Here is a 17,858-nt window from a genome sequence, read left to right on the forward strand (position 1 = left end):
ATGTGTGTACTGGGGAATTGAACATGGGTCCTTAGCCTTCACAGACGATCGCCTTAACTGCTATGCTATCTCTTCAGTCTGAAACTCATTAAAAATATTTTATTTATTTGCAAGCAGAGATATATAGACAGAGCAAGAGAGGGAGAGAGAGAATCAGTGTGCCAGGGCCTCTAGCCATTGCAAATGAATTCTATTGCATGTGCTGCATTGTGCATCTGGTTTTACATGGGTACTGGGGAACTGAACCCAGGTCATTAGGCATTGCAGGCAAGTGCCTTAAACACTGAGCAATCTCTCCAGCTGTAAACTCTTTTTTTTGAGGTAGGATTTCACTGTAGCTCAGGCTGACCTGGAATTCTCTATGTAGTGTCAGAGTGTCAGGCTGGTCTTGAAATCATAGTGATCCTCCTACCTCTGCCTGCTGAATGCTGGGATTAAAGGCATGTGCCACCACACCTGTCAGAGAGAGAGAGAGAATGGGCACACCAGGGTCTCTGGCTACTGCGAATGAACTCCAGATGCTTGAGCCACTTTGTGTATGTGGCTTTACATAGGTATTGGAGAATAGAGCTTGGGTCATTAGGCTTTGCAGGTAAGCACCTTTACTGCCATCTCTCCAGCCCCCAATACTCATTTCTTTTTCAAATTTTTATTAACAACTTCCATGATTATAAAATATATCCCATGGTAATACCCTCCCTTCCCCCACTTTCCCCTTTGAAACTCCATTCTTCATCATATCTCCTCCCCATCTCAATCAGTCTCTCTTTTATTTTGATGTCATGATCTTTTCCTCCTCTTATGATGGTCTTGTGTAGGTAGTGTCAGGCACTGTGAGGTCATGGATATCCAGGCCATTTTGTGTCTGGGGTGGGGGGGGAGAACGTTGTAAGGAGTCCTACCTTTCCTTTGGCTCTTACATTCTTTCCACCACCTCTCCAACATTAGACCCTGAGCCTTGGAAGGTGTGATAGAGATACTGCAGTACTAAGCACTGTGGTCACTTCTTTCCAGCACCATAATACCTTCTGAGTTGTCCCAAGATCACTGCCATCTGAAAAGAGAAGATTCTCTACCAAAAGTGAGAGTAGCATTAATATAAGGGTATGAACATTAAGAGAAGTGCTTACTGGGCAGTTTGATAAGCATAGTATATACATTTAGCCAGACAGCAGCAGACGTTACACCCTTGGGTTCATGACTACCCCTGTTTTAAGTTTTCAGTATCAGGGATGTATTTCCTCCCATGGAGCTTACCTCCAGTCCAATTAGAGGGCAGTTGGTTTCCACCATGATAGATGTGCCACTATTGTACCCATTGGTAATTGCACTCATTTGGCCTGGCTGGCCAATTATAAGGCTTGCAGTGTCCACTGTTGAGTATCTTCACTGGTGATTTCTCTTTCTTCCATTGAACTGCATGCAGAATGGCTTCTTCTAGATTTCTGTCACTTGGTCTACATGGAGGAGGTTATCAGCTCAGTTCCAGCAGGATTTCTCTGTGGCCTTGCAGCCCAAGTATGTGGAGTCTTCAGCAATGGGGTCTTACCATCTATTCCTGGTGGGAAACCAAGGGCCTCAGCAATGGCCTATAATGTTTTGGGGGTATTAGGAACCTCCCTAGCCAACAACTCACTGGAAGGTATCCCATCCCTGGCACTGAAAATTTTCTAGCAACAACCTATGGCTCCTGAGTGTTCCATTATCCAAAAAAGTAGGGTTCCATATGATCTATTTATATCCTCTTAGATTTTGATTAGCCCTCCCTCCACCTTTCCTTTACTCAGTCTCTTCCCCTGACCTCACTTTGAGCCTGTTCACCCCCATTAATCTATTCTTCTGCTTACATATATACAATACCATCCTATTAAGTACCCCTCTCCCTTCATTTCTCTTCCCTTTATATCTCTTTTCTAGCTTACTGGCCTCTGCTACTGAGTTTTTTCCTTCTTACACAGAAGGCCAATCATCTGTAGCTAGTATCCACATATGAGAGAGAACATGCGACAATTGGATTTTTGAGCCTGGGTTACCTCACTTAGTATAATCCTTTCCAGATCCATCCATTTTCCTGCAAATTTCATAACTTCATTTTTCTTTACCGCTGAGTAGAACTCCAGTGTATAAATGTGCCATATCTTCATTATCCACTCATCAGTTGAAGGGTATCTAGGCTGTTTCCATTTCCCAGCCATTGTGAATTGAGTGGCAATAAACATGGTGAGCAAGTATTTCTAAGGTAATGAGATGAGTCCTTAGGAACCTCCACACTGATTTCCACAATGGCTGGACCAGATTGCATTCCCACCAGCAGTGCAGAAGGGTTCCTTTTTTTCCACATCCCTGCCAACATTTATGATCATTTGTTTTCATGATGGTAGCCAATCTGATAGGAGTGAGATGGAATCTCAATGTAGTTTTAATCTGCATTTCCCTGATGACTAGGGATGTAGAACATTTTTTTAGATGCTTCTATGCCATCTGTATTTCTTCTTTTGAGAACTCTCTATTTAGTTCTATAGCCCATTTTTTTAAAATTTTTATTAACATTTTCCATGATTATAAAATATATCCCATGGTAATTCCCTCCCTCCCCACCCCCACACTTTCCCATTTGAAATTCCATTCTCCATCATATTACCTCCCCATTACAATCATTGTAATTACATATATACAATATCAACCTATTAAGTATCCTCTCCTCTTCCTTTCTCTACCCTTTATGTCTCCTTTTTAACTTACTTAGCCCATTTTTAAATGGCTTAATTTCTTATTATTTAATTTTTTTGAGTTCTTTGTATATCCTAGATATTAATCCTCTATCAGATGTATAGCTGGCAAAAAAATTTTTTCCCATTCTGTAGGTTGCCTCTTTGCTTTATTCACAGTGTCTTTTGCCGTACAAAATCTTTGTAATTTCATGAGGTCCCAGCAGTTCATCTGAGGTTTTATTGCCTGAGCAATTGGGGTTATATTCAGAAAGTCTGTGCCAAGACCAATATGTTGAAGGGTTTTCCCTACTTTTTCCTGTAGCAGTTTCAGAGTTTCAGGTCTGATGTCAAGGTCTTTAATCCATTGGGACTTAATTCTTGTGCATAGAGAGAGAAGAATCTACTTTCATCCTTCTATAGATACATATCCAGTTTTCCCAGCACCATTTGCTGAAGAGGCTGTCTTTTCTCCAATGAGTATTTTTGGCATTTTTATCGAATATCAGGTGGCAATAGCTACCTGGACTTACATCTGGGTCCTCTATTCTGTTCCATTGATCTACATATCTGCTTTTGTGCCAGTGCCATGCTGTTTTTGTTACTATGCCTCTATAGTATAGGTTAAAATCAGTTATGGTGGTACCACCAGCCTTATTTTTGTTGCTCAGTATTATTTTAGATATTCGAGGTTTTTGTGATTCCAAATTAATTTTTGGATTTTTTTTTTCTATTTCCGTGAAGAATGCTATTGGAATTTTGATGGGGATTGCATTAAATGTGTAGATTGCTTTTGGTAAGATTGCCATTTTCACAATATTGATTCTTCCGATCCAGGAACAAGGGATGTTTTTCCATTTCCTAGTGTCTTCTGCAACACTCTTGCTTGAGTGTTTTAAAGTTTTCATTGTAGATATCCTTTACTTCCTTGGTTAGGTTTATTCCAAGGCACTTTATTTTCTTTGATGCAATTGTGAATGGGAGTGATTCTCTGATTTCATCCTCTGTGTGTTTGTTGTTAGTATATATGAAGGCTACTGATTTCTGTGTATTTATTTTGTATCCTGCTACATGGCTGTAGGTGCTTATCAGCTCTAACAGTTTGCTGCTAGAGTCTTTAGGGTCGTTTATATATGGAATCATATCATCTGCAAATAATGATAACTTGATCTCTTCCTTTCCAATTTGTATTCCTTTTATGTGTATCTCTTGCCTTAATGCTATGGCTAAGACTTCCAGTACTAGATTAAATAAAAGTGGGGACAGTGGACATCCTTGTCTTGTTCCTGATTTTAGTTGAAAAGCTTCCAGTTTTTCCCCATTTAGTAATATGTTGGCTATAGGCTTGTCATAAATAGCCTTTATTATATTGAGATATGTTACTTCTGTTCCCAGTCTCTGTAGAACTTTTATCATGAAGCAGTGTTGGATTTTGTCAAATGCTTTTTCTGAGTATAATGAAATGATCATGTGATTTTTGTCCTTCAGTGCATTTATATAATGTATTACATTTATTGGTTTGCATATGTTGAACCATCCCTGCATCTCTGGAATAAAGCCTACTTGGTCAGGGTGAATGATCTTTCTGATATATTCTTGTATTCTGTTTGCCAATATTTTGTTGAGAATTTTTGCATCTATGTTCATGAGGGAGATTGGTCTGTAATTTTCTTTTTTTTGTTCTATCTTTGCTTGGTTTTGGTATCAGGGTGATGCTGGCTTCCTAGAAGGAGTTGGTAAGATTCCTTCTATTTTATGGAAAAGCTTAAGAAGCAATGGTGATAGTTCTTCCCTGAAGGTCTGATAAAATTCAGCTGTGAATCCATCTGGGCCTGGGCTTTTTTTAGTTGGGAGATTTTAATAATTGCTTGGTTCTCCATGCTTGTTATAGGTCTATTTAAGTGATTAATGTCATCTTGATTTAATTTAGGTAGGTCATATAAATCAAGGAAATCCTCCATTTCTTTCAGATTTTCATACTTTGTGGAGTATATGCTTTTATAGTATGTCCCTATGATTTTTTGAATTTCTCTGGCATCTGTTGTGATGTTACCTTTTTCATCTCTAATTTTATTAATTTGTGTCTCTTCTCTCTCTCTTTTGGTCAGATTTGCTAAGGGTTTATCAATCTTGTTTATCCTTTCAAAGAACCAACTCTTTGTTTCATTGATGTTTTTGGATTATTTTTTGGGTTTCTATTTCATTAATTTCTGTCCTAATCTGTATTATTTCTTCCCGTCTCCTGAGTTTTGGTTTTCCTTCTTCTTTTTCCAAGGCTTTATTTAAGGCAAAGCATTAGGTCATTTACTTGAGACCTTTCTAGTTTCTTAATACAGGCACTTAAAGCTATACATTTACCTCTTAGTACAGCCTTCATTGTGTCCCAGAGATTTTGGTATGTTGTGTTCTCATTATCATTTCTTTTTTTTTTTTTTAAAGATTTTTTTAAATTTTTATTTATTTATTTGAGAGCAACAGACACAGAGAGAAAGACAGATAGAGGAAGAGAGAGAATGGGCGCGCCAGGGCTTCCAGCCTCTGCAAACGAACTCCAGACGCATGTGCCCCATTTTGCATCTGGCTAACGTGGGACCTGAGGAACCGAGCCTCGAACCGGGGTCCTTAGGCTTCACAGGCAAGCGCTTAACCGCTAAGCCATCTCTCCAGCCCCTCATTATCATTTGACTCTGTGAATTTTTTGATTTCCTTCTTGATTTCTTCATTGACCCATTCATCATTTAGTAGTGTATTGTTTAGTTTCCATGATTTTGCGTATGCTCTATAGCCTTTCTTGCTATTGATTTGTAGTTTGATTCCATTTTCGTCAGATAGAATGCAAGGAATTATTTCAATATTCCTATACTTGTGAAGATTTGCTTTGTGTCCTAATATATGGTCTATTTTAGAGAATGTTCCATGTGCTGCTGAAAAGAATGTATTTTCTGCAGCATTTTGGATGAAATGTCCTATATCTATCTGTTAGGTCCATTTCTTCTATGATCTTGTTTAGTCCAAATACCTCTCTGTTTATTTTTTTCCTGGGATGACCTGTCAATTGATGAGAGTAGGTTGTTGAAGTCACCCACTAACACTGTGTTTGGTATTATTTGTGACCTTAGTTGTTTTTTTTTTTTTTTAATTTCTTCTTTTAAAAATTTTTTTTGTTCATTTTTATTTATTTATTTGAGAGTGACAGAGGCAGATAGAGTGAGAGAGAGAGAATGGGCTCGCCAGAGCTTCCAGCTACTGCAAACGAACTCCAGATGTGTACGCCCCCTTGTGCATCTGGCTAACATGGGTCCTGGAGAATCAAGCCTTGCACCGGGGTCCTTAGGCTTCACAGGCCAGCGCTTAACCGCTAAGCCATCTCTCCAGCCCATGTGACCTTAGTTCTAATAGCATTTGTTTGATGAGGTTGGGAGCCCCCATGTTAGGTGCATATATGCTTAGGATTGTAATGTCCTTCGGTTGGAGTGTATCTTTAATAAAGTGACCTTCCTTATCTTTCTTAACAAATGTTGAACTGAAGTCTACCTTGTTAGATATTAGGATAGCTACCTCTGCTTGTTTTCTAGGCCCATTTGCTTGAAACACTGTTTTCCATCTTTTTACCCTAAGGTACTGTCCATCCTTTTAGAAAGGTGGGTTTCTTGGAGGCAACAAATTGAAGGATCCTGCTTTTTAACCCAGTCTGCAAACCTATGTCTTTTGGTTGGGGCCTTGAGGCTGTTGATATTAAGAGATATTATTGAAAGATGTGTATTCATATTATTGAAAGGTGTGTATTTGTTTTTGCCATTTTTTTTGTAGTTCTTCCGGTTTTACCTTTGCTCTCTTGTGTTAACTACTACTTGAGTATTGTTTGTTTTTTCCAGGTTCCTTATATGTGTGCTTTTTCTTTCTCTTCAGCATGGAGGATTCTTTCAAGTATTTTCTCTAGAGCTAGTTTTGTCTTCAAATACTCCTTTAGCCTGCTTTTGTCATGGAATGTCCTTATTTCTCTGCCTATTTGAATAGATAACTTCACAAGATAAAGTAACCTTGGTTGACAGTTGTTATCTTTCAGGACTTGGAATACATCACTCCAAGCCCTTCTGGCTTTTAAAGTTTGTATTGAGTAATCTGTGATCCTGATGGGCTTGCCTTTGTAGGTAACTTGATTTTTCTCTCTGACTGCTTTTAATATTTTTTCTTTGGTTTGTGTGTTTGGTAGTTTGATTATAATATGGCGAGGAGAGGTTCTTTCCAGGTTTTGTCTGGTTGATGTTCTAAAGGATTTCTGTATCTGCATTGGCACCTCTTTCCCAATTTGGTAGAAGTTTTCTTCTATGATTTTGTTGAAGACGCTTACTATGTCTTTGGAGTGAAATTCTTCTACTTCTACTATGCCCTGAATTCTTTTTTTTTAATTTAATTTTTATTAACATTTTCCATGATTATAAAACAAGTCTCATGGTAATACCCTCCCCCCCCCACTTTCCCCTTTGACATTCCATTCTCCATGCCCTGCATTCTTACTTTTGATCTTTTCATAGTGTCCCGAATATCTTGAAATTCCCATTCATACTTTTCTATTAGGTTGCTTCTCTTTGTTGGACTGTATTAGATCTGCCACTTGGTCTTCTAGCTTAGATATTCTGTCCTCTCCTTCCATTCTACTTGTAAGATTTTCTACAGAGTTTTTTGTTTCATTAACTGTGTTCTTTATTGCTAGTAATTCTAACTGGTTTTTCTTTATTATTTCTTTCTCCTTATTTACGTCTAGTATTGACCTCTTTATTTCATTAAATTGGTATCCTGTGTCATCTTTGATTCCTTTGATTTCCTTTTTCATTCCTTTGATTTCTTCTTTGACTTCTTTGAACATATTTGTAATCTTTCTTTTGAAATCTTTCTCAGGCATTTCCTCTAACTCGTTCTCACTGGAGGTCATTTCTAATGCAATAATACTTTTTGGTAGAATTATGTTGTCTTGGTTTTTGATGTTTCTTGTGTTATAATGTATATATTTTTGCATCTTGGAATAATTTAATGCTTGGATTTTCTAGTTAGCTGGGTATTATTAGATGTATCAATCAATCTGATGTTATATATCTTCAGGGTAGGAGCTTAAGGTGCTAGGTGTGGCTCTCCAGACTCTGAGAGTATTTACAAAAGTGACCCTAGGTGTTGGGTTTGCCTGCTATGGGAGTATTCAAGTAGGCTGAGTGGAACATGATACAGATAGATTCTAAAATTTAGCTAAATAATGTACACTTTCAATGAAAAACAGCACAGAGTATTTATGTAAGAATAGGTATTATGACAGCCAGATTCTCTATCAACAAGGAGGTGATGATTTCTGGTCTGTTGAGGGTTCCAAGTCAGCTTGTGACCAAGTGACACCCTTCGTTATTATATAACAGAAGAGGAAACAAAGCCACTATAAATCAAGAAGCAACAAATAACAAGCCCAAAATATAGCTTATTTAAGAATGGCAAATCTAACCATCCATTAGATTTAACATATAATTTATCCTGATATGGAATGTGCAATAAGCACTTCTGGTTCAGGCCCTATATACCAGGCTTATTTGGCGGGTACTGACCTGGTGTAATCCCAGTTACCTTTTGGGATGATTTGGTCCCAGTTGTGCTGTGCTACTGCTTGGGTCCCTCTTTAATGTACTGTGGGTTCAAGTAGGCTGGCTGGGTTACTGGACCTCTGCTCTGTTCGCTGGAGCTGGTCACTGGCGGTGGGGATAGGAGGCTGTCGATGGTGGCTCCAGTTCTTTCGTTGGTCCACGTGATCCCCTACTTTGTGATCTCCTCCGTTGTTCACTGCCATTCTCCCTTCACGTTTCTTGAGTTTGAAGAGCTCCCGTGTGAGTGGAGAATCCCCTCACCTGGCTTTTCCTGTGCCTCAAGCCGAGCCTGGCAGCTGTGACCCCACAGTGCCGCCGCTGCTGGAGCCATTTCTGCCTGCCTGTGTGGGCTCTGGATGCTCTGGATCTCTCCTACTCCTCTGTGGCCGTTTTAATTTCTTATACACCTCACTTTTTAGTAAAAGTGTATATTTTGCTGGTTTTTTGTTTTTTTTTTTGGCTTTTTCTTCCCTAGGCTGCTTTGGCATGGTTCCTACACTGCCATCTTAACTGGAAGCCCTAATACTCATTTTTATTTTGTTTATTTGACAGAGAAAGAGGGAGGGAGAGGGAGAGAATGGGCGTGCTACAGAGCCTCCAGCCACTGCAAACGAACTCCAGACATGTGAACCTCCTTGTGTATCTGGCTAACGTGGGTCCTGGGGAATCAAACCTGGATCCTTCGGCTTTGCAGGCATATGTCTTAACCGCTAAGCCATCCCTCCGGCCCCCAAAACTCATTTTTTAATGGCATAATAGAGGTAGTATGGTTTTATTTTAAACTTCAGTCAGTGCATTTTCTTTGATAAGCATAGGTAATAAGAAAGTGTGTGTGGAAACAAAGCACACTGCTTACTTGTTCTTGACAGCAGCTGTAATTCTGCTCTCTCCCTCAGACTTGCCTGGCTGCAGTGCGAACTGTGATGCAGAACCTACTTCTCCGCCTGCAAAGAAAAAGAGAGCAGGGTTTTTCCAGACTTACCATATGGAATATTTACAGTTTGGTTTTATTATCTGTCCTGGATCAATAGAGAGTTCGCCAAGGCCACAGTGTGTCATTTGTGGAGAGATCTTACCCAGTGAAAGCATGACGCCAGCAAGTCTTTCTCATCACTTGAAGACAAAACATTCAGAATTAGAAAATAAACCAGTAGAATTTTTTGAACAAAAATCTGTTGAAGTACAATGTGAAAACAGTTCTTTAAAAAAATGTTTACTGGTTGAAAAGTCACTTGTGAAAGCTTCTTATTTAATTGCTTTCCAAATTGCTGCCAGGAAGAAGCCATTTGCCATTGCTGAAGAATTAATTAAACCATATTTAGTAGAAATGTGCTCAGAAGTTTTGGGTTCAAGTGCTGGAGACAAAATGAAAACCATTCCTCTCTCAAACAATACAATTGGATGCAGGATTGACAGGCTCTCTGCAGATATTGAAGATCAGCTCATTCAGAAGGTCAGAGAGTCCAAGTGGTTTGCCCTTCAGATAGATGAGTCATCAGAAATTTCAACCCTCACTCTTCTCTTGTGCTATATTCGTTTCATTGATTATGACTGTAGTGATATAAAAGAAGAATTATTATTTTGCATTGAAATGCCTTCTCAGGTCACAGATTTTGAAATATTTGAACTAATAAATAAATACATTGATAGTAAATCTCTGAATTGGAACCATTGTGTTGGTTTCTGTACTGATGGTGCTGCAAGCCTGACTGGTAGGTGGTCTCGTTTAAGGTCAAAAATTCAAGAAATTGCCAAGAATACGGTAACATTTACACATTGTTTCATTCACCGTGAACATTTAGCAGGTAAAAACTTATCTCCATGCTTACATGAAATTCTCTTGCAGTCAGCACAAATTATAAGTTTTGTGAAGAGCAATGCATCGAATTCACGAATGTTAACAATTCTATGTGAGGAGATGGGGTCTGAGCATGTGAATTTACCACTTAATGCCGAAGTGCGTTGGTTATCAAGAGGGAGAATTTTAACAAGATTATTTGAATTGCGACATGAAATTGAGATATTTTTAAATCAAAAGCATTCCGATTTGGCCAGGTATTTTCACAATGATGAATGGGTTGCAAAGCTTGCTTACTTAGCAGATATATTTTCACTTATCAATAAATTAAACTCAAGTCTTCAAGGAACCATGACTACTTTCTTCAGTTTGTACAGTAAAATCGATGTCTTTAAAACAAAGCTAAAGATGTGGTTGAAGCGCACACAGAAGAATGATTATGACATGTTCCCTTCATTTTCTGAGTTCTCAAGCTCATCAGACTTAAATGTGAAAAACATCACAAGTGTTATTTTTGAGCACCTGGAAGGACTTTCTCAAATGTTCCATTACTGTTATCCAGCGGAAGATGATTTGCGTTCAGGAAATCTGTGGGTAATTAGTCCCTTTGCCGATCACCAAAATAATAACCTCAGCCACTCTGAAGAAGAAAAGCTAGTGGAGTTGTCTTCAGAGTTAGAATTACAGTCGGCCTTCAAGTCAATGTCTGTGACTCAGTTCTGGATACATGCAAAGACAAGTTACCCAGAACTCCATGAGAAGGCAATGAAAGTCTTGTTGCCCTTTTCAACTGTCTATCTGTGTGATGCTGCTTTCTCAGCTCTGACCGAATCCAAACAAAGAAACCTGTTGATTTTTGGCCCTGCCCTAAGACTTGCTGTAACATCATTAATTCCAAGGATAGAAAAGTTAGTAAAGGAGAAGGAATAGTGTCCTATATATTGCTTTGAATCAAAGTCTGCAGTTTTGCATTCAATTTTGTATAAGTATCCAAAAATATAATTTCCTAATGTGGATTTGTGTTTTCAGTGATTAAACGTTTTAATAATTTTTCCTTTGTTTTGGAGAGATTAAATAATGTTGCTTGGTGATTGTTACTGGAGTTAATGGGAAATGTCCCAGCTCAGGGAGTGCCCCAGCAGACTCTGCTCAGCCACTTGTCTTGGTAGGACCCATGAGTAGTGGTGAAGGGAGTGGAAGAGATTGATGAGTGAGTGTGGACAGGTTGGGAAGGACAGATCATGTCCAGTGACCCCACATCAGTCTTCAAGGGCAAGTAGGAATTTTTATAGAAAAAGGAAACAAACGTAGAGTTCGGGGATGTCATCACTTTACGGGAGCAGTCTGATTCCATGAGATGACTGCTGCTCTGGGGTGCAGCCTCACCATCATGGTGATTGTCCTCATTTGAGGGCTGATCTGGTCTGCCGTGCTCCTTGTTGCTTGGGGCTAGTTTTGGTCCCTCATTATAAAGATGTTTATTGATCAGTTCTGTCCTCCCTGCTTTCCAAAGTCACTGCAGGAGACCTAGGAAGAGGCTGTGGGTAGGTGGAAATAGAAGCAGCAGAAGAGTTTGAGACCTCAGTTTGGGGCATTTTCTGACCCACTAGACCAAGGCTTGGTAATTTTTTTTTTTTTTTTTAGAAGACAGGGCTTGCTATGCAGCCCTGGTACTTGCTGCATAGCCTGATGTGGCCCTGGAATACATCTCCACCATCCTCTTACCTCAACCTGGAATTATACGAGTGTTGTTCAACAGACCTGAATTTTTTTAGCAAACTTTGTTTTTTAAAAAGGCAAAAGTGATGGGATGACTCAGAATGTAACATAGTCCTGGAAAGAAGTGACTGGAGTACTTAGTAACATCTTGATCACACCTTCCAAGGCTCTGGGTCTAATGCGGAAGAGGTGGCAGAAAGAATCTAAGAGCCAAAGGAAGGGTAGGACTCCTTACAACTGCTCCCTCCAGACACAACATGGCCTGGATATCCATGACCTTATAGTGCCTGACACTACCTACACAAGACCATCATAAGAGGAAAGATCATGACATCAAAATAAAAGAGAGACTTATTGAGATGGGGAGGGGATATGATGGAGAATGGAATCTCAAAGGAGAAAGTGGGGGGGAGGGAGGGTATTACCAGGGGATATTTTTTCTAATCATGGAAAATGTTAGTAAAAATTGAGGAAACAAAAAGGCAAAAGTGGGCTGTAGAGGTGGCTTGGAGGTTAAGCCCTTGCCTGTGAGCCTAAGGACCCTGGTTCGAAGCTTGATTCCCTAGGACCGATGTAAGCCAGATACACAAGAGGTCACATGCATTTGGAGTTCCTTTACAGTGGCTGGAGGCCCTGGCACGCCCTCCCTCCCTCCCTCCCTCCCTCCCTCCCTCCCTCCTCTCTCTCTGCCTGTTGCTCTCACATAAATAATTTCTTTAAAAAGGCAAAAGGGGCTGGAGAGATGGCTTAGTGGTTAAGCGCTTGCCTGTGAAGCCTAAGGACCCGGGTTCGAGGCTGGGCTCCCCAGGTCCCACGTTAGCCAGGTGCACAAGGGGGCGCACGCGTCTGGAGTTCGTTTGCAGAGGCTGGAAGCCCTGGCGTGCCCATTCTCTCTCTCTCCCTCTGTCTTTCTCTCTATGTCTGTTGCTCTCAAATAAATAAATAAAAAATTTAAAAAAAAAAAAGGCAAAAGATTTTTACTATCTGAAGAGAAACCAGAATATATTTTGTTTTTTAAATTTTTTTTTTTTAAATTTGAGAGAATGGTTGTGCCAGGGCCTCCAGCTGCTACAAACGAACTCCAGATGCATGTGCCAACTTGTGCATCTGGCTTATGTGGGTTCTGGGAACAGAAACTGTGTTCTTTGGTTTTGCAGGCAAATGCCTTACTGCTAAGCCATTTCTCCAGCCGTTTTTAACAAACTTTCTCAGGATCAATAAGTATTTTAGGTGTTTGACACTGGCCTCCACTGTGCATAAACAACTGTAGGCAATATAAGTGTGGTTGTGTTCCATAAGATTTTTTTTTTGTTTTGTTTTCTAGTCAGGGTCTCTCTAGCCCAGGCTGACCTGGAACTCACCCTGTAGTCTCAGTGTGTTTTTGAACTCTCAATAATTCTCCCACGGCTGCCTCCCAAGTACTGGGATTATAGCATGCACCATTACACCTGGCCCAGTATGATTTTTAACCTATGAACACTGGGCTACTGATTCCATGTAATAGGCAGGAAAAGTATTCGAACATGCTCTGAAATGTTCAAACATTTTCAGGGGGCAGGGGTAGGTGGGAAGGTTGGGTGAGCACAGAAAGTAATCAACCAGATTTGGCCCATTGTTTGCTGAGCTACCTTTAGACAGATGACCAGGTAATAGCAGATGATGGGTCTGGAGTGTAAAAAGAGAAAAAAAGCCCTCGCAAGTAACAGTTCTCAAACATCTTCCATACTTTCATTTAATCAGAAATGGGAGGTGGTGGGGGGAGGGCACAACGGGTAGTTTACGCCGAGATGGACGAGGGCAAGTGTTTTTTTTTTTTCTTTTAATTATTTGGGCTTTTGTTTTTAATAATTCCTGGTTACCGTTATTAGGAACGACTGTCTAGTTACATTGACAACTTTCTGAACACACAGAGTGGGTGGCACTGCGCCGGGCCTGGCTGACTTTCCTAGCCGAGGCGGACCCCAGGCCCGAGGGTCAGAGCCCACCGCCAGGGCTCACGCCCGGCTCTTGGAGCGGTGCCCGTGCGGCGTGGCTGGGGCGGCGGCGGGGGGCGCGGGAGGGCGGTGCCGGGGACGGGAGCGCCGGGCGAGCTGGGCTGGGGCGGGGCCGGGGCGGGGCGGGGCGCGGCGGTCTTCCGGCCGGCCGCGGGGCGGGCTCTCGGCGTCGGGGGGCGGGCGCGGCCATGGCGCTGGTGCTCGGCGCGCTGCGCGTCCTGCTGGGCGGCTTCTTCGCGCTCGCGGGGGCGGCCAAGCTCTCGCCCATCTCGGCTCCCGCGTCCGAGCAGATGGTGAGCGGCGGCGGGGCGGGCGGCGGGGGCTCGGCCTGGTCGCCCCCGGGGACTTCCTCGAGGTCCCCGCGTCCTCTCCGGGCCCGAGCGTGCTGCCCCCAGGCGATGCCGGACCCGGGCAGGAAGAGGCCGCCCGAGAGTGACCGAGCCTCCCCGCCGCTTTGTCGGTTCTTGGGGGGCTGAGGCCGGGTTTGGTGATGCCCCCCCCCCGCTCCCCCGCTCCCCCGCAGCTGGGAAACCCACGCCGAAAGTCAAGTGTAATTTGCTAGCGGTGATACGGCTAGTCACGAAACCAGGCCCAAGCGAGACTCCCTTAAGGCAGAGTCCACTGTGCCCTTTCCAAGAAGCCGGAAGGGAGACCTCTGCAAGTCACCTACACGTTTCATCCTAGTTCATAACTCCCGGGACACTTTCTAGCCCTGCTCACCAGTCTCACCAAGTGCCCCCAAAGAAGCCAGGGCCTCAGCAAGGACCCCCAACCCCCCCCTCCCCCGTTAACTCTTCCCATTCTCTTTTATCTGAGGGTGGTGGTGGTTTGGAGCATACTGGCCAGAGCCGGACAGCTTAGCGCTTCCTGGCAGGATTGAATTGGGAGTGGGAGAGTGGAGGGTCTTGGTGAAGTTGTCATTTGGACTCAGTAAGATGAGCCACTTTGATCCCCCTCATACTTTCCTTGTGGCTGCCTCAGTGGGATCCAGAAGATTAAAGATGGGGAACCTCCAAATACTCAGCGGCCTGAAGAAAAAAAAACAGCCTAGCATAAAGACAATCAGGAGTTCCCAAGGCCTTGGCTCTATGAGAAGGCCCAGGCAGGCCCTGTTGCCTCTGTGGAGAGGACTGGCGGGGAAATCGATCCATCTCTATGCTGTCCCTAGTCCATTTCACATGTGGAGAGCCCGCTAAGTAACTTCAAAGCTTAGTTAGCCACACGGGGTGGCTCCCTACTCATCAGGTGCTCCCCAAGCCTGGACTTGACCCATTGGAGTAGCTGATTTGTTGGGGGAGTCCTGCATAGGTACAGAAAGGTCTCTGTTGCCTCCGGGCAGTGCACCTTTGGGGAGCGTGGCTGACAGGCATTCCCTGCCACTCCTAGAAAGCCCTGTTCGTGCAGTTTGCTGAGGTGTTCCCGTTGAAGTTGTTCGGCTACCAGCCAGATCCCATGAACTACCAAACGGCTGTGGGCTGGCTGGAACTGCTGGCTGGGCTGCTGCTGCTGGTGGGCCCGCCAATGCTGCAAGAGATGAGTAACTTGCTCTTGACCCTGCTCATGATGGGTAAGGGGGCCGACCGGCCTAGGGAACTGGGGGCTTCAAGGGAACGACGGTTTGGCTGTTCTTCCTTACTGTAGCCTTCCTCTTTCTCTGGGGCCAGGAACATTCCTCCCCCCTCCCCCTCAACTGCTGTGTCTTCTGTCTCCTCTGGCTTGGATGGATTGTTTTTGAAATTTAATGGACTGACCCACCCATGAGATAGAATTTTCCATATCAGTGGCTGCATAGTATTCCCATGTGAGGATATAGTGTAACCTCAGAGCCCCTATGACTTCCTCTTTTCAGCTACCACTTAACATAATCTGGCAGGTAGGAGCAGTCAGTAGGAAAGGTTGCGCTCTCAGAACAAGGAGTGTGCCTCCTAGAAGTTCTTTCTGTAGAAGTGCTGTACATAGACAGCTGCTGCCTCTGAGGCTTTGTTTGGGCTGTTCAGTACCCCCGGCCTGGGTTCACCTACCGACAGACAGCACCTCTCCATCCTTGGTGAACATTCGCTCCATTTCTAGAGCTTTCCTCAGTTTTAGATCTTTACCACATTAACACCACCAACTTCTGGGCCTCTTCTAATGTTCCAGTAGATTTAGGGTTAAGAAGAGGTGGCACATGCCTTTAATCCCAGCATTTGGGAGGTAGGAGAAACGATGTGAGTTCGAGGCCAGCCTGAGACTACATAGTGAATTCCAGGTCAGTGTGGGCTAGGGTGAGATCCTACTGTGAAAAAACAAGGAAGGAAGGAAGGAAGGAAGGAAGGAAGGAAAGAAAGAAAGGGTTGGGAGGTCTGGAGGCTCAGTGGTTAAGGCATTTGCCTGCAAAGCCAAGGGATCCCCGTTCAATTCCCCAGGACCCATGTAAGCCAGATGCACAAGGGGCCACATGCATCTGGAGTTTGTTTGCGGTGGCTGGAGGCCCTGCTGTGCCATTCTCTCTCTCTCTCTCTGCCTCTTTCTCTCCCTCAAATAAGTAAATAAATATTTTAAGCAAAAAGCAAGGGTTGGGGAGAATTTGTTCCCCAGCCCCCATTACCTCCTGCTGTTTGGCTGGTTATTTCTTTACACTTCCCCCCATCCCACCCAGGCCCTACATAGTAGTTCAGGAGGCTTCTAATTGTTAGTTCTGCTCATTGGAGGAAGGGGTGTGGAGGGGTATTCGATGGGAGGGCTTGGGCTGACATCAGGTAGTCTGGGCTGCAATCTCTGAACTCTTGGACATCTTCCTTTTCATTCCAGGGGCCATCTTCACCTTGGCCGCTCTGAAAGAGTCACTGAGCACGTGCATCCCTGCCATTGTCTGTCTGGGGCTCCTGCTGCTGCTGAATGTTGGCCAGCTCTTAGGCCAAACTAAGAAGGTGGTCAGAAGCTCTAGGAAGAAGATTCCGGGTACATTCAAGGAATCCTGGGAGTAGAGAGTCTTCATGCCATGCAGTTATCACTGTGGAAACTTCTGGAACTTCTACCACCTTGTTACTAATATGTCCAGGAGCCTTCAGTGTTGAAAACCACCTTGTCTACATGGCCCCAATTTCTCCCTGTAACTATGTTGCTCTGTTTAGAGCAGTGCGTATAACACACAGCCTAACATTCCTCCTGTCATATGAAAGTAGAAAACAGAGCACCCCAACTCTAGTACTCTAAAACAATCATTTTTAATAGTTTGATGTAACTACCTCTTGACTTTGTCTATGCTTTTATACAGATACTTATTTTCTTAATGAGAATGAAACCATAGAGTCTACTTGATTACCTACTTTTAAAACCTAATATTCTATAACATTCCATGTCTGTTTCACCTCATCATTGTTAATGGCGCCACAGTACTCCATTGTAAGAAAAACTATACTTTTCTCTGCTCCCCACAGGAACATTTGGATTGCTCCTTTTTATATATTTATTTATTTTTGTAATTGTAAATCACCTTTTCACACTTATTTCCTTTCCCAAGAAGTAAGGGTGCTGTTTCAAAAAAGAAAAAAAGAAAAAGCACTTTTCTAAGGTTGTTAATACATAATTAAAAATTTTATAAGTTGAGTGTTGCAGAGTGTATCTACTTTCCACCGTTCTTCCGAGTCACATGAGGGGGTTCCTTCCCATTCCTCTTGATTTCTGACAGTGTAGGTTTGCAGAACTAACAGACCAGCACCGGGTCATTTTATAAGTCCTGTCGTCACCAGCCTGTGGTTGTGTGGTACGACACCCAGACCAGAGAGTGCTGAATGGTGCAGCAGAGTCCAAAGCCTGAGAATTTCATAAGTTCTTGGGGATCAGAAGGGTGTGTGTCTGTGTGTGTGTGTGTTAGAGAGAGAGACATGCAGGGATGGGGTAGGGGTTGAGATCTCCAGGGAATAGGAACAACACATGAGGGCACCTACTGTCATGCCACTAAACCATCTTCACCTTAGTCCTGTAGTGTCACGGTGGCCTTCAACTCAGCAATCCTACCTCAGCCTCCCAAGTG

The 17,858-nt window shown here is 42.9% G+C and overlaps 2 protein-coding genes across 9 annotated transcripts in view; both read left to right on the plus strand.

Annotated features, from left to right (window-relative positions):
* Positions 1-11,181, plus strand: part of Zmym6 (zinc finger MYM-type containing 6) — an 85,591-nt gene extending 74,410 nt beyond the window's left edge. For all 8 annotated transcript variants that reach the window (XM_045150495.1, XM_045150496.1, XM_045150500.1 and 5 more), the window contains one exon: positions 9,229-11,181. In XM_045150495.1, the coding sequence (XP_045006430.1) occupies positions 9,229-11,060 (1,832 nt within the window). In that variant the 3' untranslated portion in view covers positions 11,061-11,181. The remainder of the gene's footprint in view (positions 1-9,228) is intronic.
* A 2,850-nt stretch (positions 11,182-14,031) lies between these two features.
* On the plus strand, positions 14,032-17,431 carry Tmem35b (transmembrane protein 35B). The gene is made up of 3 exons (XM_012950299.2): positions 14,032-14,136; positions 15,230-15,410; positions 16,634-17,431. Exons 1-3 carry the CDS (start codon positions 14,032-14,034, stop codon positions 16,807-16,809), a joined length of 462 nt encoding a protein of 153 aa, XP_012805753.2. The 3' UTR covers positions 16,810-17,431.
* Positions 17,432-17,858: the final 427 nt, after the last annotated feature.

The sequence above is a fragment of the Jaculus jaculus genome, chromosome 5 (assembly GCF_020740685.1).
Source record: "Jaculus jaculus isolate mJacJac1 chromosome 5, mJacJac1.mat.Y.cur, whole genome shotgun sequence".
NCBI classification, from domain to species: domain Eukaryota; kingdom Metazoa; phylum Chordata; class Mammalia; order Rodentia; family Dipodidae; genus Jaculus; species Jaculus jaculus.

Excerpts from the sequence above, each read along its gene's own strand:
- Tmem35b (XM_012950299.2), top strand. The coding sequence starts at position 14,032 with ATGGCGCTGGTGCTCGGCGCGCTGCGCGTCCTGCTGGGCGGCTTCTTC. Across the intron at positions 14,137-15,229 it reads CTCCCGCGTCCGAGCAGATG|AAAGCCCTGTTCGTGCAGTT; the intron begins GTGAGCGGCGGC and ends TGCCACTCCTAG. Across the intron at positions 15,411-16,633 it reads CTTGACCCTGCTCATGATGG|GGGCCATCTTCACCTTGGCC; the intron begins GTAAGGGGGCCG and ends TTTTCATTCCAG.